The sequence below is a fragment of the Malaya genurostris genome, chromosome 1 (assembly GCF_030247185.1).
Source record: "Malaya genurostris strain Urasoe2022 chromosome 1, Malgen_1.1, whole genome shotgun sequence".
In the NCBI taxonomy this organism is placed as follows: domain Eukaryota; kingdom Metazoa; phylum Arthropoda; class Insecta; order Diptera; family Culicidae; genus Malaya; species Malaya genurostris.
The window spans coordinates 141091685-141117446 of NC_080570.1; the positions used below are offsets into that span (position 1 = coordinate 141091685).

The following is a 25762-nucleotide window of genomic DNA, read 5'->3' on the forward strand; positions in this document are numbered from 1 at the left end:
GTGAAATCAACATCTCGTATACGGTTTATTATTCATTATCGGTCGCTGTAGAAACAACATCAAGCAATTGATGAAAAGGAAGATTATCATTTGATTCCCGGATTCAATTCGCTCGAATCCCACGGAAAATCGCAGGTGGGTATCGAGGTTTGCATCTGGACTTGACTAATAATTTCTTTCCTGCTGCCAATTCCTGCTAAGCAATATTTCACCAGGTATATTATCATTTGATTTGATGCGAAAATAAAATAGAGTTTAATGAAATTATTTTGGTTTTCTTATTTTAGAATTTAAATTCATATAACTTTTCAACATTAGCTCATGTTTTGCTAATCTTCAGCATTGTTGAATCAACCACTGCTTTTAGTTTCAAAATAACTAGAAGTGAAATGTCAAAAATACCATGACTCTGGTTATAGCAAGAACTACAATGTAAAAAAAATATTCGGTCAAGGTTAGGCTAACCATCTCAATCGTATTAGTTATTCATACAATACACTGTTCAATATTACTATTCTAGAGCCGATACCATTCATAGTAAACATGAACTTGACCATTGTTGAAATCATATGATTTCATAGTCGGCTGAAAACCACTATACGCTCATGGTCAAGTTGGCCCTCTATATAGTAACAGTTACCATACTATTTTTCTGAGTGTATGATTATCTGAATGAATTAGCTGTTGCTAACTCAGACTCCGATGGGTAAAATCTTTGAACTCTATAAACATCTTTCTTCAAACTACTTTGCATAATCTCTCGAAACAGTGTGAGCAAAGATGGGGGATTTAATTAGAATAAAACAGAAAATTTTCCGCTAGTGACCAAAACACAAGGTGGAAAAGCAGTGTTGAAAATAGTGACCAGCGGACCAATTAGCAATTCCTCCCAATCGTGATTGATTAATAATTCATATTGATCTATCGCGACCAACGGATAAGCGATGGCAAGGACTCCAAGGACACTCCCACGCATAATTGAACGCAAGTTGACAGGGGCTGACGGACAGGGAGAACCAATTGGCCACTATAAAAGTACCAAGCTCGGTTTCCGAAGACCGTAGTTACTCCTGAAAGGTTTTCCTAGTAGGAGGCTCCAAATCGGCCACAGTAGAGACTAGAACGTTTTCCAAGCCAAAGAATTCCAGATGAAGTAACCTGGTAGTTATTTTGGGCAGTGCGAGTCACCCGTTTCCAGCTGCTAGTGCGTGTGTGCGTGGGTGTTGAGTGTAGTGAGGCCTCGGTGATACGTCCAGTGATATCGGGAAGATAGAGACTAGGAAATATGTCTGCCGGATCCGTCCTATTCTTAACCGTGCTACTCACGGGATACATCTACTGGAGTCTGGCGCAACCGTTAGTATTTGTATTAAAAGTATAAGCTTTTCAGTTGATTAGAAAGTGAACCGTACTCATTATCTGAGATCATCTATATCTTTTTGTTTCTCTGACTTTTACTGGCTCAGACCATCAGATCCATAAAGCTTCATCGAACGAAAAAATCTCATTTTTTGCACAGTCAACCAAAATTCTAGACACCTTACTAACGCTGTCCTACTTTGTTAGAGCTATACTTTTCCACATCTACGAGTTGAAAAGTCCGAGTAGCCACAAATCTGCATTGTATACGCTTGTAAAGGCAATATGGGACTCCGCGGAAACTTGAGAGATTGCAATGCTGAGACTATCATTCTATAATTTTTATTTCCTGTTTCTAACAAATGGTTAGCTGAATAGATATAATTTTTATAAACCATGAAGACTTGCAAGAAGCGGCGGTTAGTTATAATCCTTCATTTTATCTGTCTATTCTCGATAAAAATGAAAGCGCAGATCTTTTCTTTCTAATTTAGAGAAAGAGTCAGTTGTAAAAAACTATGATATTTTTAGTTCCAGAATTCATCCGAATAAATATTTACTAAAATTGAAAATATTGTGAGTTCGTCTTCATGGTGTTTGTTATAAAATTGGCGGAGTGAATATTTTCGAGTTCGCTTTGGGCACAAGAAACGCTCACTATGGCTCTCCTTTAGAACATATCTTTTTGCCACGAACCTCTATCCATTTTCAAAAAATTATAGAGAGTTTTTAGTTCCAAAGTAACAGGTTTGTGCGAAAAGTGTATATTTTATTTCACTTTCTTTGCGTTTCGATCTGCTAAGCCGAAACGTGAAAAGGCTTTTTAGCTCAATTCCTGGACTGCTCAATAGACGAATTGCTACTTACAGTTCACAAACCCAAACAACCGTTAAATTTCTTACACACATCAAAATCTCTACCTGTATGTCAATTCACTGTGCTGGTAATTCAACGAAAAACGAATTTATATACGAAAATTTACGAACATATAATCCATTTTCGGGCTGCTACTTCCGGAACTTCGGGAACCTGGCTATTGGAAACCCAAGCAACCAAAAGTGCGGGGAAAAAGGAATGATTTTACTGAAGCTGCTCAAAAACCCTATTAATAGCATTCTAAACATCCCATTTTTTGTGTACTTATCCACACTTCAAAGGTTATGTAACTGAAGGAACTTATAAGTAGCTCCAAGAATACTTTGTACTGTACTTTCAAGTTGTTAAAAGTTCCTCGCGCACTTTAAGCAGCAAGAAAGTTGATTCTTTCAGTAACTGTAGAACTCTTGGCTGCACGGGCAATGTGTCCAATAGTACTCCAGTTAATAATCAATCGTCAAACAAATATCGGCCTAACCATTCCTGAAAAATCGATGTGAGTTTCTTTCCGGTGTCTTCTGACCATTGCTTTCAGTGTTTCCGGAACAGGGCAATAATGTCGAAGTGTGTTATATATTTGTCCATCAAGTAACGAGACCTAAGAAGTTTAAATTATTGGAAATCAGTTTTGTACACTTTGTACACACTTAAAACCGATTCACGAGTAATCCAACTGCTTTTTTTCCGAAATTCGTTCAAATTATATTCTGATATCTCGGTAAAGGGCACCTTTTTTGCCGAAGTGTGACATCATAATTTGCTGAACTTGTCTGTAAATAGCCAATACACCGAAATCAGCAAATGCGTTTGCGGAGACTTCGAACAGCAAGTTTGCGAAATTCGGCAAGAATTCTCGCGAAACGGGAAAATATACAATTTGTGTGTAAGGGAAATGATTCCGATATTTCACGAAAAGATAAGCGAATGAGATTCATTGGGCTGCCGGGAAAGTGATACTTAATACTCGATACAAAAGTTCAACAAAATGTTGTTACCGAACGATTAGAAATGAATTAAATTCCCATATTCCTAATGCATGGTCAGCTGTTGAAAATTCGGTAAAAATTTACCGAATTACGACAAATTTCATTAGCAGTGTGTAAATAAAATTCATTGGCAGACTATGGGACCGTAAACGCTTTCACTTGTATCTAAATTCTTGCGATCTTCGAGAAAATACCCAATTTTGTCCCAATACACATACACACAAACATATTAGGATCACGATGAATTGAGTCGAATGGTATATAATATTCAGGATCTCGGTTGATAAATCGGGTTTCAAAGTAATTGCATAGCCTTTCTATACGAGAAGGTGAAAACCGTAAAATTAAATAAAAATAATCAAATCCAAATGGGCGAAAAATTTTCTTTTAGCATTCCATATGGAATCCAGTATGAAACCTGAATCAATGCGGAATCCAGTTCAAAAACCTATATATTCGGTTACATGAAATTTTTCATCTCAAATTTAACTAAAAATCAGCATGAAAACGTGCAATATCTGAGAGGAAGAAGAAAGCGGTTTGACAATTCCGTTCAATTCCTTCTCAATAGATTTTGACAGTTTCCGATCCAAACGGTTGGGGACGAAATTCAGTCGGAATCGGTTGTTGTGATGGAGTCCGAATAAATTTGGATTTTGTAATGCCACATGCAATTCTGAATGAAATTTTTTCGTCTATTCAAATTTGATTCGTAATTTGTGAAGGAGAGTTGGCATCACTGGAAGTGCGATGCGGTGTCCTGGTGCCGCTCTCAAAAAAGTATAATTTCAATGTGTTGTTTGATACGTATAGTTAAACATTTGGTTGAAATAGTTATTTTGAGTGACAGTGCTGGTGTGGGAAGTATATGTTTAGTAGTGAGAGTGCTCTTTATTGAATAATATTGATCCGCGAAACTACCCAAATTATCGAAATGACAGAATGCGTAATGAATTCTTACGCGACTGCATGATTTTTCAGTGCTCGATCGGTTCAGTGCTAGAATTTTCGCCTGATTTGACTGCTCGATCAACCCGATTGACAGTGACATTATAAATGTCATTGAACATTCGCTTATTTTATGAATGGGTTAGTGTAAAATTTAGGCGCCTTAAGCCATTTCACTACACTCCAGCAGACCCTGTCAGCTTGGAGCGAAATCAATCTTCAGTTCAACACCGCCATCGCACGGCATCACATTCAACATATCATGTTAATTGTATGGGTGTGCAGCTCTGCTATTTTGGCGCGCACGAATTTGACATTTCGCTCCCGTACTTCTATGTATGAGATTCGATGCGGACTCACCTGAGGGCGACATGCTCGCAAAGAAGGATGTTGCCAATGATTTGTTCGGGGAATGTGAGAGCTGGATATCTTGTTAATATGATGTCTTTGACTCCAGCTAGAGGAATGAATGATGCTGGCTAAGGTAGGCCGTTTTGTTAATTTCCAGCGAATTTCAACAGTTTATGTTGGAATTTTAAGAAGAACTGGTTATTTACTAGTTCTGTATATCCGAAAAACATGAAGATTTAAATTTGTATTTTCAGTTATGTAATGTTTTCATTTAAAAATAAACTGAAAATCAGCACGAAAACGTGCAAAATCGGAAAAGAAGAAGAAGACGAATTGACAATTCAGTCCGCATCTTTTCACTCAATTCCGACAGATTTCCGAATCAACCGGTTGTAGGCGAAATTCTTTCGGAATCTGTTGTTGCACTGGAGTTGGAATTGATTCGGAATTCCGAATGAAAATTTCTCGCCGATTCGGAATCCATTCGGATCTGATAATGTGGGTAAAGATGCTCAAGCGGAAAACTGAGAATTTACCACCCAAAATTCAACAATGTTAACCTGTTAACCGATCGAAGCGCCGTCTGCATGTCATTGTCTGTTGTCGGATTTCTATGGAATATGTGAAAGTATACAAGTTGATCGTGTCATTCAGACTAAAGGTTTAGGGTTGGACTGCAGCGGACCCATTTGCGAGTGTTTTTATTTCATCCTTTCAGTGGTCGAGTTTCATGTAGAGAAAAAAATACTGGTGAGATAGTTTCTTGGAGATATTTTATATTTTTCTTACTTATATTTCTCCTGAGTATCGAAAATTAGGTTTTATTGAGATCATATTGTTTACTAAAACATATCCGGATCTCTTTCCCTCCCTACTAACAAATCTCCCATCCCGTGATGCTCGTGGAGATACAGTGGTACCCGCAGTCTCTAGAAACAACGAGTATCGGACTAACATTCCCTCCTTTCCCTCAGTAGCACAGCCTTTGGTCGTAGCCAGCGTCGTTATTGATCATTTAATTCATTTTAAAACCAAGCTACTACTCAGCGATCTACTTCAGCTCAGCTCAGCTCATCTATTCGAATTTGATTCGTAATTTGTAATGAAACTAAATTCGAAACTAGCTTCAAACAAACGGTTTGACAGCAGTTAGGGTGGGAACTGGATTAGGTCAAGCGAAAACAACATTAGATTGAAACACTTCAAAATTATCAAAGTTTAATTATCATACTGGAACACTATCATACTGGAACATAATTTGACGCCATTCAACATCACAGAACATAGTAACCTATATATTAGAATTTTCATTGACTGTAATTTGATTTTTTTTGCGTCCATTCAGAACCAACGTCCTGGAGATCCGCTGCAAATTGTACGCTCCACCGAGTGTCGAAGATACCAGCGTCTGTGTGCATGGAGCGGAACTGAATCCTTGTGGGCGTCTGGCCTGCCTCAAGGTACTTAAACCATCACCATGTACCATATCAACGGTCACTGTTCCGTTCTAATTTCGTTCCCTTTCTCTCGCCAGGGCGTCGGAGATCAGTGCCGTGAAAGCATTGCCGGCATTATCATGTACGGCAAGTGTGCCAGCGGGTTGATGTGCTGCGGTGGTCAGTGCGTCGGCTGCAAGAACGGCCTGTGCGATCACCGGTTGTGTCCACCGCGTGGTTCACTGGTTGCCAGTCATCAGCAATTCGGGGAAACCCAGAAACCGCCGGCCATCGTTCCCTCACTGTACAAAATGTTCGATTACTACAGCAGCGAGACTGACTAGGTAGGGGCTTTAGAAATTTTCGGGTTTTTATTTACGGGGAGGTCTGGAAATTCTTTTGCAATGGTAGCCATCGAATAAAAAAAAACAATTTAGCTTAGGGAGAGAGAGCAGTTTGATAGAAAAGTACAAGCATGGACAAAACTACTGATATTCACGGCCCATCATCTCAGCATAACATAGACATATTAATCGATAACGAATACCTAGTCCCAACACATTTAGAATGCCAACGAAATTACGGAGAAACTGGATGTGATATTATTGTAATCCGAAATAAATATGAAATATAGCAAGCAGTAAATAGCATTCGGTTGTTGTTTATTGATTTATAGTATGTTCTAGTTTGGTTACATGTTTTTTGTTTTTTTTTAATGAGTTTACAATTCGTTGTTAACAATTTATCGTTTGTTTTTTTATGGCCCACCCTCTTCCCACAAGTCCTTTTTATTAAAAGAAAAACTCGAATGCTGATTTTGAAGTTAGTTAGATTGTAGTATAATCTGGTTTAAGTTGAATGTTTAATGTTTTTATATGATTTAATCATTTTTAATAAATTAATTTGATGTTAGTCTTTTAATTTGGTTTAAAACTGGTTGTTTTTTTTTTAATTAAGTTAAAAGTTATCAGTCTTTTTTTTGGGTTGCTTGTTTGTCTGTTCTTTGAACAGTGAAATGTTTACTTTTTTTTGAAAAAAATATGTTACAATTGTAATTGATTGAAAACGATTTCAATTGGATCTGAATGTTTGAAACAAACGGAAAAAAACGTTAAACGTAGCGAAAACATCGCTGATTATTAAGATTTTTTTCTTAAAGCCATGAAGCTAGAAGTGCTAGTCGAAACCAGGTTGTAGATAAGTAAAAAAAAGGAACCTCGCCGCCTAAGACGAAACGGAAGTGTAGAAAAAAACATCCGACAACCAAGAACCCTAGTCACAACGCGTAAGCTGAAAATCCATTCGGTGCTGCGGTCTCTTCTCGCTTGCCACTTCGGCACGGCCCGTACCGAAGCTCTTCTCGCTAGTAAACCGCAGGACGTCCTTCCGTCGCCGTCGCTAAATCCCATCCGGTCCCACCGTTGGATCGTTGCTCTCTTCTCGCTGGTCACTTCGAACGCTACCCTCGTCCGAAGCTCTTCTCGCTTGCCGAGCACGACCATCCGCTGCAGCTACCAGGAACCAGGAATCTGGACCGAAAAGATCCGTCCAAGGCCCATCTTCTCGCGACTTTCTGCATCCTCTTCACGCTTGCCTGGGTCATCCGTTGTGCTGTTTCCTTTTACCGCCAGTAAACGAGTGCCTGTTTGTGTAAGTGTACTTATGTCTTTTTTTCCTTTTCTTTGTCTCTCTTTCTCTCTCTCTCTTGTACGCACTCTTTCTTGCTAGGTCTCTGGGGTGTAGTTACGGATATCGGTTTTGCATGGATAGGAAGAAAAAGATCAATTTCTTGGGGCACTCTTTCTGGCATCTTCGGATGAGGTATCCAGTCTCGAGATAAAAGGCCGATCGACTCACAAGCCGCTTCGGCCAGTATTGGAAACAAAAATAAAACGAATCGTCGTTGATAACAGTAGTACAGCGCTCGATAGATAAAGGAAAAGATATTAGTTTGAGATGTGCGTTTTTTTTTGTTATGACTATTATTATTATGCTGCATCCGCCGCCGACGGTAGTATATTTCGGTAGTCTCGAACAGGAATTGGTGTGTTTTTTGCGCAGGTGTTTTGTTTTTCTTACGTCGCCTAATCCTAAAAAATTTCATCGGAGAATGGTTTGAGGGATGAGTTTGAAACACCGTCCAAAGATGGAAAAAACCTTCCGAAAGAGTGCCTCTGCGGGCCTAGGCCATCCCCGAAGGAATGAACCAGGCGAAATCGAAGTCTTTTCCGTAAGGTTGACAGGATTGAGGGGACCGTTCGCTTGCACCTCTCCTCCTGGCTAACACCTTCAGTCATCGTCGACGTTGTCTTCGTTACCGTATGTCGTATGTGCCTGCTTGGATTACTTCATAGCTAAAAGGGACGCTCGTTTTCGCCGACCAGAATCTGCTGCTCTATGTTTATAAATTCGGGAACTACTGTTTCGGAACATCGATGGAAGCTGCTGCGGCTAGAACCAACGGACCCAGCAACCGGGATAAAGTCTGTTTATGGGCAGTGTCCCTCATTCGATTCGTGATCGATCCAGGAACGAAAGCTTAAACAGCCTTTGCGGAAGCAACGTTGGCCTACTTTCGATGGGGTATTTTCGCTGAACATATCGATTCTCCTCCTAATGCTGCTGCTGCTGCTGCGACTGAGACCAAACGGAGTGGTCATTTCCAGTACAATTTCGGACTCAGCAACCGGGATAAAGTCTGTTTATGGGCAGTGTTCCTCATTCGATTCGAGATCGATCCAGAAACGAAAGCTTAAACAGCCTTTGCGGAAGCAAATTTGGCATAACTTTGATGGGGTATTTTCGCTGAATAGATGATCGATTCTCCTCCTACTGCTGCTGCGACTCTAAGACCAAACGGAGTGGTCATTTCCAGTACAATTTCGGACTCAGCAACCGGGATAAAGTCTGTTTATGGGCAGTGTCCCTCATTCGATTCGAGATCGATCCAGGAACGAAAGCTTAAACAGCCTTTGCGGGAGCAACGTTGGCCTACTGTTTCGCCTTGCCTATTGTCGATCCTGCTCCCACTCATTCAATCAAAGGAGCCATTTTCATTCGGGTGGAACACATTTATCAAATTGACATATACTTTTTTTCAGAAAGGCTTTTTTATCACTTTCGATGTGCATCTTCAATGGCACTTACAATCAGGAACGCATAAGGCCTTTTCATTTTTGTATGCACTTTTCCAACCACTTTTGTAGTAGGGGCTTAACTTCCCTTTTACTTCACTTTTCCAGAACAAGTTCAAGGTCCCCGTTGGCTATTCAAAAGCCGTTTTAAACATTATAGCCTTCAACACTTTGCATTGGCATTGGATGAGAGCCTTTCACATACACAAAACTGCAACCATCGGTGAATTTTTTCATTGCATTAACTTTTTCTTTTCTCCCGGTGGCATTTGACAACTTGCCACACATTTTTTTCCGGGCTTGAAACAAAACTTTCAGCAGCCTTTTCTCATTTTTCCAAAGCCTTTTCACATCGATTTTGGCATCACTAGCGGCACGATAGGCCTTCACAATTTACCGGTCGTATAAAAAAACGGGTAAGTTTTTCCATTTCCAAAAATAACTACATTTTGCACTTTTTACGGGATGAATTTCCAGCTGACTTGCTTTTCAATAAGAAGCTTTTGCCCACCATGGGATGGGGTCACAGAACTGCTAACGTCCGGATCGTTGAGAACAATCAGGAACAGGAACTTTTCTCGTCGTAGATGTGTGTTTCGATGAGTCTAGTGATGGCTTAGAACTCATACTTTAGGGACTTCTTTCTTCGATAGTGCGAAGAAACGAAATTGGTTTTTTGATTTTTCGACGTTTGAATTTGATCGATAGATGAAATCGTTGGCTTTTCCGTTCGTTTTGGTAAAATTAACTTTTCCCTTTCTCCAACAATTTTCGATGGATTTTGACTTAGTTTTTTTTTTTTGGAACTGCATTCTTGACAAAGTTGGCATGAATCTAATGGCGACAGAATTCATCCAGTCAAGTTCCGAATGATTGATTGAAACATTCAAGCAGTGTTTTTTTTTGGTCTAGCTGAACATCTACGGATTTGGCAGATACATTTTGATGGCAGATACATTTGACATTTTTGATACGTTGTAATTAATGGATTTGAAATATTTTCCTTTTGAACGAAACTGCTAACATTTTCTGCATCTAACAGGCTTGTGTGGCCTTTCAGGGTAACTATATTTTCGAATTTACTTCATTTTGTAGAATGTGTAGAATGGACTTGTTGACGTCCAGACGGTTGTTGAAGGCCGTCGGCCACAAAACATAAGCTGTCACTATTTTTCTGATGAACTGATTTTTCAACACCATCTACGGACTGCATTCGGTGTAAACTTTTAGATCAAATTCCAAATGGATGGACTCGATCGAACTTTCGAAATTTCGTTGATGGCAAAACTATTTTCTGAATGATTAACTTTTTCTTTTCACTGATAAAACTGCTTCATTTCCATATTACATGGGGGAGGGGTTGTCTTCCTTTCTCTCTTTTTTTCTGAATTAATTATTTATCACTGTACTGCTACCAACTCCAGCAAAACTGCTACCACTTCCAAGATTCCAGTAGCCCAAACAATTGGATCGATATTTCCCAAGGGTAGAATTTTCGAAATCACTGAATCGTAGTACGCCATGTGCCGCGTTGATACGGCGACGACGCTCACTTTTTTTTCCTAACAAAACTCGGATGCGTTTCCCACTTCACGGATAGATCACGAACAGACTGGCCCAAACAAGCAAAGCCCACCGAGTGCCCTGGTGCACTGGTCGCAAAAATCCTAAATCGCAAAGGGTCAAATGGGTGAAATAGTGGGTATGTACCAAGCACCATAAATCTGAATCTGAAAGAAAAATAAAAATCGCGCGCTTCCACACGGTTAGCTGAACGGAAGGGTTGGAGGAGTTTACCGGATTGATCCGTGACAGGTGACTTCAAGATCAGCGTGTAAAACTGCGAAGGTACTACGTGCATTAGGCTTCCTGCGATGGTGGATCGAACCCTTCCGATATCGTTCTTTCAAAGCGGAAATCGTGCAGAACACAACAGGAGATGAAAAAGGGAAGTGTTGATTGATTGTTTGATTGATGATGATGAAACTGCACGGAACCAGCAGCCCAGTAAGGAAGCGATGGTGTGCAGGTGTGCTGTGTGCGAGCGTAGGAAAAACACACGCGCGGCTACCCGCGTAAGCCTCGTTTTATTCGACTTCCCTCGGTTTGCGGTTGCGGAGGTTGCGGGGTACTACGTCGGGTGCGCTCTACTTGCGTCGTTAAACACATGCTCAATTGCGGCAACTATCACATTATTCATATTAGGATTTTACACCGAGCATAGGCACTAATAAGTAGGATATACATTGCCAATACAAATACATTAGATGTTAGGTTATGGTTTTGTTATAACTTCAAGCTTCACAGAAAATGTGAATTGTTGCGCTTAACAATAAACTATCAGTGAGATACAATAACTTTTGGTAAGGTATAACACATAGGCACAATTTCCGCCTGTCACTATACAATTTTCCATACTGAACATTAAAGCAATACATAAATTTGATTACATAATATGGGAATTAATTCGAATTCACATCACAAATGCATTAGGAAACTTCATTCCAAGAAAAACATTCACTTTGCTTCGTTTCTCTTAAAAACAGAAATAAACACCAGTGTTCCACAAAATCAACTATCGAATATAAGTACAAAAAATAAACAAACTTCCAGTAAAAAAACAGTGTTACCACTGACACTAGTATAAGAAAACGAAAACCAACTACTAATACTTTCCACAAGAAAAAAACATTAACAAAATCAACTTCTTCTGGCACATCAGCCGATCGGCCGGCTGTCGTCTCGGTTGTGAGTGTGTTTGCGTATGGCATTTTCACCTCACCTCAGTGACGTACTCTTCGCGCTGGGTGTTCATCCGGAACACCGAGCGAGCACAGTCACGCAACGGGAGCAAATTCCTCAAATACTCATCATACTCCCTAGGCTGGGTGCTAATCCGTAACACCGAGCGAAATTTGCCCTCAGTCCGTTGCAATTAGTTTTCCAGCGATAGTGCTACGGCCCTCATAGAGGACCGAGCTTCGGTTGGTACGATTTTTCACATGATTTTCAAAGCAATTTTTTTCAAGTTTCGAACACATTCAAGCACATTACTTAATTCTTCTTTCGTTAGTAAACTTTTCTCTCTTTCTTCTGCTTAAGCATATCAGCATAACATTGTTGCCAGTTGGTTAGTTGGTGTGCAGTATTATTATTATTATAATAACTAGTCACTCGTAGGTGCTACAATTGTACATTATTAGGAAGTATTCTACAGCCCCCTCCTAGAGGGGAAAGGTTACAATTCTTTTATCATGTCGAGTGCTTAAACACAAAGCAACTATGAATAGAATACAATTGATTGATTTAGAAATGAACAAATGTATAAGTCACATTAAAGCCCATAAAAAAAGACACACATCTTAGATTAGACGTCATGTTTACGTGTTTCCATTACATGTTTTTTTTTTGTTTCGTATGATAAAAATCACAGCTATTGAAATCCTAAGCAAAACCAGTAAAATCTAATGCATATTGGAAGGTGAGAAACTCTGTGAAAAGACAAGAGGTTATTGTAAAAAAAAAACCGGCCCCTCGGAAGCGACCAGGCCTAATGAAACACAACGAAAACAAAAAAGAAAACTACTAAACAATAGAACGCAACTACTGATTATTAAACTTATATAGAGAGAGCAAAAATGCAATTGTTTCGTGAAGTAAAAGTAGTATAGTAAAAAATTAGCATAGCTACCACCGCATGCTCTATCTGACTCGTTCCCTTTTTCGCTTTGCTTATCTCTCGCTCTGTGAGTGTATGTATAAATGTTTGCACTGCTTGCTTAGTACACATTAGCCCAGTCAGTAGAAGTAGAGGGGGGTGGGATGAGGAACGGATGCACACCGCGAAAAGGCCTAAAGCACACGCACCAATCGCATTACCGCCACACACACTATAGAAGGAGAAATTCCACATCGGCTAACACACCGAGCCTGTACTGTGATTCAACGGGGAACTCTGGCTTTGGATCGTTGACGATGCAATTTCATTCGATTTCCGGAAGAAGAAGAAAAAAACAACTATTCGGAGGCTCGGAGGTAACTGCAAAAGAGTAAAACTCTGGTTGTCGAGGGGGCTGAATTTCAACAGTGGATTACCGCAACGGGTTCCTTTTTTGCATTCAATACTTTGTACACTACTGGTATGTTGTATGTGTCAAACGAAATCCGTCATTACTTGGCGTTATTACTTCAATTCTGACCATTGCTCGACTTTGTCAGCTAGCTGTAAATACGGAAACTAGGTTTGCTGGGGAAAATACATTTTGCTTACTTTCGGGTTTTTGAGATATTCATGGCAGGCCATGGGGGACAATTCAATTTCTGACTGATTCTCGATGTTGCTCCATACAATGAATGAATCGTTTGTAGCGTGTCTAAAGCTCTGTAAAAGAAATGCTAGTTGTTTCGACAAAATTGATATCGCTTACGGTCTTGGTTTGACGAAAGATTTCAATCTTCTCCCAAAAAAAAATACAGGTTTCGATTGATAACAATCCCATACACTCGTTAATTCGTTTTGGGTTAACATTTCGTTTTTGTCAACTGCAAAAAAGAACGGTTCTGGTTGCACGGAAATAATGAACGACTTTACCGCCTATTGCTACTGCTGTTTCTTGTTGTTTCGCCTACTTAGATTCTGTCGGGTCTGTTGTAATGATCGATCCTGTTCCGTATCTGATGACAGTGTCTCTGAAGATGGAGTTCGATAGTCATGTTATGAAAACAAAAGAAAAAAAACATAGAAACTCGGCTTGGTTATGAAAGCCGGACCCGTTTTAGAGGCTGCTGATCTCTGCGGATCTGAAGTTCCGACTGACGGATCTGAATCTCTCTCTCTCTCGCTCAGTGCGTCTTGGTTGGCCCAGTATATGGTATTCCAAACATTCCAGTATTTGTGAGGATAGATGGAAAAAACAATACAAAACAATAAACAGAGAAACTCGGCTACCGTGGTTGATTCGGTGCCGGACCGTTCGGGTATGCTGCTGTAAAGACGAAAACTCGGGGTTTTGGGGGTACATATCTGCTGGTTGCATAGATTACCGCGAGCTGTGTCGGGTCATTGTCGCAATCACTCTCGCCGGTCTGTCGTCCAAGGGCCCCGGCTGGGAATACATCGTCATCGCACCAACGGTGGTGGTGGTGGTATCGGTTCCCATTTGAAGAAATAAGCAGAAAGAAAATACAACAAAGAAACTCGGCACACTCCCCGAGGGGTGGGGGGAGGATCTGTACCGGTCCGGAAGAAGAAGCTTGACGATTCGCTAGTTCCAATGTTCTAGGTTCTTGAATCCTTCCGTCGTTTGTGGGGGAGGTCTTCCCAGCGGTAGGATGAAAACATAAACAAATAGTAAACAAAGAAACTCGGCTTTTTCTCCAAGCCGGACCATGTGCTAGGCACGGAATTCTGTAAAGACGAAAATTCGTGGTTTCGGGATTTGTTTGGCAATGGGTTACCGTCGGTAAAGTTCTGCTTAATCCAGGGGGATAGGCCCATGATCATCGATTACCGGATGTTCAAGATACTTGATGTTTGATGATGCTTTACTTGGATAGATGAAATAAGAACAGAGAAACTCGACTCTGGGCAGTCGGTACCGACGATTTTTCAGATCGAGCTGCAAATAATCAAAACGCATTTTTTTTTCGAGGGGGGAAGGTGAGTTGATTGTTCTAGTCTACTGTTTTTGCCTTTCGCCGCAAAATATTTCGAATAATTTTTCTAGCTAGTTCTCTCTCTCTGCCTGTCATAATTGCTACGTATCCTGCGTATTATTCTGCAATAAAAACACAAACGTGCGTTGAGCTGATAAACGACAGCACTTTACCTCGAGAAAGATTGGATTTTGGTTGTCCAGTCATTTACTCTCTGCTTTTTTATATCGCTTTGCGGTGTGTGAAATGAAAGTGAATTTCTCTTCCTACATCGTCGTCGTCGTCGTCTTTGCTGATCACCCGTCTAGACACGTTCAGCCTTACTAGCGCTATACTAAATTGGGTAACGTAGAGTGAGTGGAGGGGAAGAAAACTAGGTAGTCATTGAAACTCAAACGTTGATGATCCCTCACTCTCTTTTCTCTTGCTGCTGTAAATTCGTAAAAGCTCTGGTAGGAAATACAAAATCAGCGCTATTTACCGCTACACGTAATATCTTGGCCTTAGCTGGTTTGCTTTTTCGTTTTTCTGGTTTCTTTTCCCTCTCCAAGGTGACCTCATTCGGGTTTCTCTTTTCTTTTTTGTGCCACTATTTTCTCCACTAACAACAAAGTTGTGTGCTCAAAACTGCATTGAATTAACACCGAAACCGAAGATGTATGCTGTCTGCGATGTGCTGCAGTGCTTACATAAGCTTCTGGTCGGAAAAAAAATCGAACTGAATTCGGCTGTCGTTTCACGCACAGGTTTCACGCTCCCATTGACGAGGATTTTTATCTTGGCCAATTTTTGTTTTGCGAGTTAATTCATGAAAAATACAAAATCTGGTTAAATGAAACGTCCCGATGGCCGGTTTCTCACCGATACCATCATGGATTACCGAAGAATAAACTACAGCAGATGCCGTCTTGTACTCACTACAATTAAAAAAGGTTTCTACCAGACACTACCTGTCATCTAATGCTGATCTAATGTGCCCCTGGTGCTCACTAGCAGATTTACCCGAAGTTCTCACTCGTTGCCTTGACGCTGTCGCCGCTTGCTGCCAGTTTCATCGAACGGGTATTATTCGTCCTGTAACTAGGTTTCGCTTGTGGATCCGTTGTTGGTGTGACGTTAACCGCTCTGCATCCAGAAGATGGGGGGTTCCACGGGTGGAGTCCTCCTTGCTGGGGCAGTCAGTAGTGCTAAGTCACAACTCGGCATCGGAAAACACCAGCTCTACGAGCAGCGATAGCAGCAGCAGTGGAAGGCCCCTCGCTCAACCTTCTGCTGTTCTTTGGGATAGGCACTTGGAATCGCGCGGAACACCACCGCCGAATCGGGTTTTCGCACATTCTACCACCAGACGTGGTGTGGTTCCTTTTTCTTTTGTTCTTTCTCTCTCTCTTTCGCTCTGACCCATGTTTCTGATCGCACAATTGATCATTCTCACGGCAAAGGATTGTGATACACGATTTTGGTGACATTTTCTCTAGGTACGCCCCCTTCAGAACGAATCGTTCTATCTGAAAGCTGTAAATAGATACACATCACCAATTAGTCTCACCTCTTACGTGCTAAGTAAATGATAAAACAGGCAGTGTTTAAAGTTTTACGCAACAAGTTAATTTTTTATTTACACAAAATTTTCTCGACTTTTGTTTCGGATTTCGATTAAAAAATAAACGAAATACAGATAAAATGGACGAAACACAAAAATATAGATATATGTATATGTGTATAGGAATTCTAAACTCTTTAGATCTTGGAAAAAAATAAACTACTCGCGATTCAATATGAATCAGAAATGTATATAGGCATCTAAAACAGTACGCATTCCAAGCCTAATCGTTAAAACAATATGTACTAAGAAGTTAGAGATAAAAAAATAATAAAAAGTGACACACTACGAACCAAAATTGAAATTAGGTTTGTTTCCAGACGACATCCAAGCCGATTGAGAGCTAGCTCCGTTGGTCGGATGGTCGGAAAGGTGCATCACTGTCTCATTTGGTACTGGAAATGAAAAACTTGATTAAATGACACTGCTTACAGTAGGCGCTATTTATTTAATGGTTGGTTGAGTTTTTTGATTTTCTTCATTTTTTTCTGTTTACTTCTAATACATTGTTTATGTGCAGATTGCAAAAAAAAACTGCCCTAACCCTAGAGATCCTCTACCGAAATTGTCTTACAATGATTTGGAATCGCGTGATTACATTTCTAATCTCGTTATGTCGGGGCCTGCTGATCTTATTTTTTTTATTTCTGTCTGTTCTGTCCTTCAAAAACTCGCTCGCAACGAACAAACGCTGACTAATCGCCCTAACCTGACTAACGCCACACGCCGGAGGAAAAAATAGCTTTGTACAAATCATTTTACAAAAATATACATCTTTAATTCGATTATTTCATCACAAGTTTGTCTCAGCCTTCGCAACTCTCGTCGCTGATTGCATGGGTGGAATTTTCCTCCAAAAGAAGGAAAAAAAACTACTTTCAAACAAAGACTTTTTGTTGCCCCCTCTCACTGTGGCGTCGCGTCGCTACGCGCGTACTCGCTTTTCGATCAGTAAGGTAATTACTGGACGACGGGTGGGGAGAACCCAAGGCGATTAGGAAACATTGCACTCGAACCCCGTTCGTCGTCGTCGTCATCCATCGAGAAGGGAAAGTGCACGAATGAACAAGCAAGATTCCCCTTGAGAGTAACGCTCGCTCACACGCACACACACACACAGGCCGAAGCACAGTCACGACAGGTTGCCTAGTTCGAATATAGCAATGGCATTGATGCCAGCGCATTCTTCCTGATTGCTACTACTCGTGACTGTGGCTTTGTGTTCGTAAGTGCGCTAGTGTACGAGCATGACCGAACATGATGAAAATTTTCAGTTTTCAAAATGGCGACCGATAGAAGAAATGTTTCCACAACTTCTTTTCGGCAATCAAAACGTATTATCAACGTCGCAACGAAGTGACGCCAAGTGAGTTTTTGAATTAATTGCACTCATCGATGAGATCGATAATGTTCCCTATCGCGAACACTTTGGGGAAATAGAAGTCTAGTGTCTATCGGCTAATGGGGGTCTTGATAGTACTCAGTTCCATTATGAAATTATTGATTCCGTTAAAATCTTCACTCCAGATGGTGTCAGACGCGTTACGCGATTTCTCTTCTTCTTCCTCCTCCTCCAGGTCACAGTACATCCGCGGCGGTTCCGCGAGTCTGGAACGAATCCGGGCCCACTTAATGGCTCTATCTTCCTGCTTGCGAATTTTCTCACGCCGTTGACATTCTTCGGCGTGAGAAAGTGCTTCCGTGAGCATGGCCAGCACTCGCAAGTCCTGTCCGCGAGTTTCACGCTTAACCATGAACTTTTTGTTCTTTATCTTACGGATCCAATCGTCTAGATTGTTGGACTTTTCAAATCGAGACGCAATTCGGTGTTTGGTGGCGACCATCTTGACTAACTTTTTTTTTTCTTTTCTCGCAAAGTACCTTCAGAACATAAAGCTACGCTCTTTTTTTCGCTTTTTTCGCATCAAATAGTCTTGGCATTCGAGGATCTAGAATTTTCCAACTAGCTGTAGGCTGACGGGACTCCAACACTACACACCTGCTTTAGAACTCGTGCACTGCAGTGTTCGAACCGAGATAACGTAGCCACGAACGAAAAAAATATAGCTTCCACTCAACTTGTAAAAACTGTGCACTCCATATATGGGACCTAATCAACTTATAATTTTTTTTTAATCTACACTTTACTTTGCCAGAGACTCTAAAAACAGTACCACTCTCAACGACTGCGAAAACCTTTCTGATCGAACTGAGGTGACCGAGCTACGCAGCTAGCCTTCGCGACTGCAGTCGATAGTCGATAGAAGAGCACACACACGCACACACCGGCAGTGTTCCTTTATATACTTACCGTATGATTACCTGCGCTCTAAGCACATGCGGCATTCAAAAATTGCGACCTGTGTTGGTGTGTTCGATTCGTTTCTATAAGCGGGGGGCTTCTTCTACTTTTTGTTGTTTTGTGAATTTCCGCAAACGATTGTTCCTGATTGTCGCTTGGAAGCAGAATATTTCTAAATTAAAATAACTTCATGTTTTCGTCTAGCCAAACAGAAACTCGCAAAATGATCATGCCTATGATCTGTTCTTGGCCGGAATATGGATCTTGGCGTTCGAGTTCCACTCGAACGCCTCGGTCCACCTAAATACGCAATTCCTCCGCACGGAAGGGGCCAGTGTGTCACCAATACAGTGGCCACAATGTGGAGAGAAAAATTCACGTACAACCTAGTTTTGTTTCTAATTTGTGGACCCTGAAAGAAATTAAAAACTATTCGAAAGACGGACAATTTTTGCTCTATCTCGTAGTTTGAACAATAGTAACTTGATAGTTTAGCCATAATCTGTTTCACGAATTGTTGTTATTATTCCCATGACACTACCTGTATTGATTGTTCGATAACATATTTGATAAGAAGAATCTGTGAATCGAAATTCAACTTCATAACAAAACTGCTACCTCTATAGAGCGAAGAATTTGTTATCTCGTGGCAATTGTGAATCGGGAATTTTCCAAGACGCGGGGAAACCCTCTGGACTGGGAAGTTTCTTATGATAAATCATTTCCGTACAAATAGTTTCGATCGTCGATAATTGAACTCCGCGTACGGCCATGGTAGACAAACTCGACGCGTAATTTAAGTTCTCCCTGGAAATTATTATGAATACCGAACTTCCACCAGTCTGCATGAAAAAGAAACATTTGAAATTCGAACGGCTTTGAACCACATGAAGGTCCCTTCATTTAGGGGGTTCGAACAATAGCATACCTTGAACAAGAAAAAAAAACGCTTTTAATTCGTAACAAATCCAACACACTTTCAAAAATGACTAACGCAACTGGATGCACAAATACCGAAAACCGAAATTTTAGGGTATGTGAGTGTGTTCGTGAGCACGATCCCTCGTGACACCAATGCATACATGCGGCTTCTGGTACGTAGGTTGTTACCTATGTATTTAGCCTTGGCAACTCTAAATGTTGACCGGTGGATAAAGTTTGACATTTTTAACCATTACCATCTTCAGAAAATTCTATCCGTTGAGCGCTACTTGTTTCGTTTACAATGAGTTGAAAATTTTACCTCAGCAGAAAAAAAACAATGGAATTGAATCGTGAACATTTTCAAGAGTGCTTCAATTAACTTACTTCGACTTTTGACAGTACAGCACCATCCTATGCGACTGTAGAAAAAAACGGGTATAACGAATTCAATCGTGGTCGTAGTTCGTAGTACCAAAAATAAACGACAATCGCTGAAAAAAAATAGTTCTTGTTTTGAAATTGTATCGAGTGAGCAATTGCCAGATGATAATAAAATTAAACAAATGAGAAATCTCCGGGAAAAAAATACATTATATTGAATGAAAGTTTCCACTTTCACGAGCACGGCTTGCTGCAATCAGCTGACGGTGAAGACTATGACCAAGTTGAAAAAAAAACTCAAAACAAAAAGAAAACCCTCTGCAGTCTGGTTTCGATATGTTTGAGAAAACGCAGAAACTTCACCCCGAATAAGTATCAGTTTATCCCTCTATGCGTCGTAGTTACCGTTTCTTTCTTCATCATCAGATGGTCATAATTAACATCTTTGAAAAACCGTTTCTTGCTGCAGTTACCGCCATCAAGAAGCAGGGGGGGGAAGAAAACACATCATGCAGCACATCTGCTCGGAAAACCATGGGAAAAAATGGGAGTTGGTTCAGCGAGATTTCACAACCCTACTCGCTACTCTTAATGCGCATTTGGTCGAGCCCCGTTGGTCGGTTTGGTTTCTTGCGATTCTTATTATTTCATAACATCTCAAGGACAGTCAAGTTGCGAAATTTTCGGAAACGAATCTATTTTCCCAGACGATAAGTAAGCGGCATATATTGCGTATACCCGACCGAGGGTAAAAACTTGTTTTTGGGCAAGAAAAGAATAACTAGAAATGGCATGACGCAATATCATGTCTAAACAAAGGAGCCATACTGTTGCAGTAGCCTGGCAGATGTCAATCCATATAAACGTGTCTCGTCCATATGTTTGGTCATATGAGAAAAGATTTGTTTACAGATTTTCAACATAAAATGGTAGATCTTTGGGGCGAACCCAACCGAATTGAAGAGACTACGATTGTAATAATTATTACAACTTTTCAACACCACAAAATAACATGTCATGAGAATAACTATTTCTCCAACAATCGAGAAATCAATATTAAAGGAAGGGGTTACAAACGCAGTTAAATGAAACTAATCACGCAAGCGTTCCACATTAGGGGCTTTGGGGTCGAAAAGGGTTAAAGTTCGAATGCAATTACAGCTAAATGTGGTTGAGTTGTCCCCATTGCACAATGGTCCGGATCCACAATTCAGGGGGACAAAAACATTTGTCCCCCTTAGAATTAAACTTTAGAGCTTTGATGTCTTATGAACAAATGATCAGTGACAGGTAAGCCATATTTTGATGCGGATGGTATTGGGGAGGACTCTTTTATTATTAGGAAGACCCAAAAAACTATTTTCCGAATGTGTTGAAATAGAGGACTGCATCCTTCAGGAAAACTGTAGAAACACTTATATCAAACAGATTTGCCGAAGATGCCATTGTGGTATCTCTAACGGTTTTTTTTACTACAGCTATTTTAATAGAGAACCTTAGGGTGATAAGATTTTCTGCTCTAGCTTCTTTATTTTTCACTTCTCGTTTTTTGTGTCTTTGGATATCTTTTAAAGTTAATGATTATCAATTATTTTGTTACCGGTACATTCAGGTCGCATTTTCTGAACAGAAGTTATAAGCGAAACTAGTTCAAAAACTGCTATATCTACGATTGAGACAAACGAAAAAATTAAAGGGTTGTATTCAAGACACGACCGAGCGCAATAACATTAAAAATGGAACGTTCTAGGGTTTTATTCGTATGGGAATGGAGATTTAGGTATGCAAACCGATCCGTTGACAAATTGAAACATTTTTAAGCTTACAATATTGAAGCTTTGGAATCATTTAAATGAGGAGAATCCATTAACAAAACATCGAGGAACAAGCGCTGCAAATTAGATCCGAAAAATCTATCGCCGATAATTCTAAACTGGCCCGATAGTTGATCTAATAAGTTTAATTTAAATGTTTCCAAATCGATTGGTTGTTGAATTATATCCCAAGTAGCAAATGCAACTTATTGAACTTTCAAGATGTTTTACAATTGATTTAGAAATGTTATTTATGTTAGATATGTTTAGGAATATATATGAAAATTGGTTGTGCAATGTATCACTGTTAGGTTTCACAGTACTACCGAAAAAATCACTGTAGAACAACTTTAAGTACATCTAAAACAATTGTGCAGTAAATCACCAACTTGTTAATGTTCCACTAGAAGCTCTACAAAAAATTTTACATCGTCATGTAAAACGGGAGTAACTACAACAATTGTGCAACTTATCAAAAACTTTCCAAACGGCTGTCATAACTGTACCGGGCACAATATACGTCGAAATTGCTATATATCTCTTGTGGAAGAAAAATTAGTGAAAGGATTGATGCTTTCGCAAGGCAAAAAATACTAAGCCGACTTGATAACCTTGTTGTAAAAATTTTTTTCTGCCGAGTCCGCATTGTTTTGGCTGCCTCATGAATTTTTAGATCAGTGTGCGCAGTTTTCTTCAGTTTTCGAAAAACATTGATATAAAATTCAAAACTTGCAAAAAAGTTGTGCATGATGTTTGAACTGAACGCAAAACTTGCAGACATGTGATTATTATCATAAAAGTTGCAGGAATACAGCGTTATACCTATACGCAATGAAAACAAAAATCAATCAGATAATTTGTATTCGGTTTTCATCTCGCGAAAAAAAAGCAGACCTGACATCACTTTTAAAAGATATTGAACGAAAAGTAAATTTCATCATAGTTACTCATATAGTTATATATTACCGCTTGTGCAACTTGTTTTTGCAACTCCAGCACACAGACTTACCAAAATAATACCTACAGTGCGTATCACAAGAGTCGGGCCCGCTAAGATGAATGACTATACTGTATTTTTGTTTAATTCAACTAGAAGATTTAAACTGATAAAAAAACAAAAAGGTAGAGAATTTATTTCCGAAATATTAACATGTTAATGTTTCCTGTTATTTAGATCATATATGTCATTACTTTGGGTGAACCATTATCTATTCAACTCACTGTTACCATCGATGCCATTTTGGAAAATATTCAAGAAAAGTTCATTTCGAGATTTTTCAGGTTCAATAAAACATTTGTTTGATCAAAACCGTGAGAAATTTTTAAGAATGTTCGAATATACGTATTTTATACATCATTCCGATGATTCTTATTAAATATAATAGACTGTTATTTTCCTAGAAACTGGTGTACAATCATCAAAACACGTTAATTCAATGGCGCATGAAAATTTCGGCCGCACGAATACATGTTTCACCATAAAAATGCAGTTCGTTGTCGACTTTTCAATTACAAAAACACAAAAGATCAATTCTTCAATATGTAGGATTATCACTTTTCATGTGCAGATTATTTTACAAGATCCAAGTTTGTGTTAAGAGCCGTTGTATTGAAAATCAAATGTGAAACTTATTCATTCGAAATTAAGTTTGCATGTTTTTGTAAACGTCATTCCATTTCTTGTTTACATTGCGTAGTAGTTCTCACCAGTTTCACAATTGTTTTTTCGCTGATTTTTTTACTGCCTTTGTGATGGGATCGAGGCATGAGTTTTTGTATCAGTTGCACAATCATTGTGAATAAATGTTCGTAATAACGGATGGACTTAAAAATATGTTGCACAACACAGAAAAATTGCGCTTTTTCCATAACACAACAGTTACTAGAATAGTGATATAAACTAACTTGATAAATTGCACAATCAGTAGAAAAATACAGGACAAAAACTTAACTTGCTACATGGGATAAATCCATCAACAAATGGCTGAGTTATTAACGTTCAAAATTATGACGAAAAAAGATTACGCGGCTATTTTTGAAACTTTTAATTGACACCCGGCCCCGTATAGCGAAGTGCAAGGCATTTTGATTGCCAAAAAAAAATCCGTATCTTGCATTTGATTTGATTTTTGATCTAATGGCTTGCTAATGAATTTTACCCTGATCCGACTTCTGGTTCCGGAATTACAAGGCAATATGTGCAAATCTATAAGAAAATGCGCACCTTACTCTGGAATTTCTTAATCGATTTTTACAAATTAAGATGCAAATAAAAGGTCTTGAAATTCTCTAGAAAGTCCCCGAAAAGTTTATCTAGATCCAACTTTCGATTCCGATATCATAGTGCGATAAGTGAAACATTTTCTATTTCATGCATATTGATGGCGAAACGAGGTGTGAATTTTTATAAAACTTACTAGTAAATTCATTTAGTTGACAGTAATTCCCGGTTTCCGGACGCACCGGTAATAGTAAAGCTCCAAAAACGAAACTCACTTACAGTTAAACCAAAATGATTTTCACAAATCATGATTCAAATTAAAGCTCTCAGTGTCCTGAAAGATATTGCGCAATTTCATCCAGATCCGAAAACATAGGGCTATGAGTATCAAAACTTTCAAACTGTCATACAAAACAATGCCAAACCGGAACGCGTCGCACGTGCTGGTACGGAAGAAGAAAACACCACCGCCTCCCGATCAGAAGAAAACAGTTAAAGCATACCTTATTATGACCTTGTCTGCGATTAGCAAAAGAGCTAAAAGTGATATTCGTTAGGTTGAATCAAGAGCTAAAATAGCTATACAGAATACTTAAAATTTGCACACGTATGAACAGAGTACTATCTAATTGAGGTGTTTCCAAGACCAAATCAATAGCACAGTAACCTTGAAATGTAGAATACAGTGACTAAACTTGATATGTATTCGATTTATTTTCTCGGGAACGCGTTTCGGAAAGTATATTTCTATTGTTGGTGCATATCAGAAGAATGCCTCAAAACTATGGATAACTATTTTACTAAGTTTGTACCTTTTATAATCAAAAATTATAATGAATATCACACAAAATTGGAGTTTTTCTTACATTTTTACTACATTTACCTGAAATTTCTAATAATTCCCTAGAAGTAATCAAAACATTCCAACAATTTATTAAATACGTTGGTCTTATACCAACATAAATTATATTATCTCTAAATTGCGGAGTCATAGCTAAACAAGCTATTATACCAAATTGAAGCATTATTTTGCCATATTTTATTATAATTGCATAAGTCAACAATGTTAGCTAAATGAACTATTACTTTGATATAAATTTGCTATCGCTTTTTATTTACTGACTGTTTGTATATATATTTTTGTTTTTTTTTTTTGTAATTTTATTTTGTATATCGTGCAGGGTTGCCACATTCTAATCTATATTAACTTGACATAACTGTTTACAAATTGAAAAGGTTATGGCAGTTTTTACCAAATAAAAAAGTTTTCGATTTTATTCGAGTTTGAGGGAAAAAGTCGTGACAGAATCTTCTAGTGATGTTTCTGAAAATATAAGTAATATGAGAAAGGAATCATTACATCACTAGGTTGATTAAGAAGGGGACTTTTATTGAGAAATGCTCTATCGTGTAAGGCATTTATTTAGCAATTTGAAAAATTAAGTATCTTTGTCTTCTAACATAAGCTAAAACTAATTCAGCTGCGTAATTGGTTAGATGAAGTCCGCTTCCGTTGGTTGTTACTCTGTTTGATAATGCCATTACAGGTTCTGACGTTAAAAGTAATCATTTGAATACATCCTCCTGATTCACTAAACGATTAAAGCCATCGAAGTTTTTATTAGAACTTTCTATACTTGCGAATTGATTTTTATCGACTTTCTTGCTTCACTGTACATGCAATTAGTAAGCAGAGCATCTTTTATAATTGCAGCCCCTTGCTCTTGAAGTTTATGCACAGCTCCGAAAAAAGGAATTATTGTTTGTTCAGC

The 25762-nt window shown here is 39.1% G+C and overlaps 2 protein-coding genes and 1 long non-coding RNA gene across 3 annotated transcripts; 1 reads left to right on the forward strand and 2 right to left on the reverse strand.

Annotated features, from left to right (window-relative positions):
• The first annotated feature begins 1075 nt into the window (after positions 1 to 1075).
• LOC131425958 (uncharacterized) lies at positions 1076 to 6726 on the forward strand. Its single transcript, XM_058588293.1, has 3 exons — positions 1076 to 1356; positions 5866 to 5980; positions 6055 to 6726. Exons 1-3 carry the CDS (start codon positions 1286 to 1288, stop codon positions 6298 to 6300), a joined length of 432 nt encoding a protein of 143 aa, XP_058444276.1. The 5' UTR covers positions 1076 to 1285; the 3' UTR covers positions 6301 to 6726.
• Positions 6727 to 7632: 906 nt separating this feature from the next.
• On the reverse strand, positions 7633 to 18560 carry LOC131425960 (uncharacterized). The gene is made up of 3 exons (XR_009229049.1): positions 18348 to 18560; positions 16642 to 16743; positions 7633 to 16260 (listed from the first exon to the last, which is right to left on the reverse strand). It is a non-coding gene; the product is annotated as an uncharacterized LOC131425960 (long non-coding RNA).
• Positions 16763 to 18341, reverse strand: LOC131425959 (uncharacterized). Its single transcript, XM_058588294.1, has one exon. The coding sequence runs from the start codon at positions 18190 to 18192 to the stop codon at positions 17800 to 17802; it is 393 nt and encodes a 130-aa protein (XP_058444277.1). The 5' UTR covers positions 18193 to 18341; the 3' UTR covers positions 16763 to 17799.
• Positions 18561 to 25762: the final 7202 nt, after the last annotated feature.

What these genes read in the sequence shown, in the direction of transcription:
- LOC131425958 (XM_058588293.1), top strand. Translation starts at nt 1,286, where the DNA reads ATGTCTGCCGGATCCGTCCTATTCTTAACCGTGCTACTCACGGGATAC. An exon ending in TACTGGAGTCTGGCGCAACC is followed by an intron (nt 1,357 to 5,865) that starts GTTAGTATTTGT and finishes GCGTCCATTCAG; the next exon opens with AACCAACGTCCTGGAGATCC. An exon ending in GGCGTCTGGCCTGCCTCAAG is followed by an intron (nt 5,981 to 6,054) that starts GTACTTAAACCA and finishes TTCTCTCGCCAG; the next exon opens with GGCGTCGGAGATCAGTGCCG.
- LOC131425959 (XM_058588294.1), bottom strand. Translation starts at nt 18,192, where the DNA reads ATGGTCGCCACCAAACACCGAATTGCGTCTCGATTTGAAAAGTCCAAC.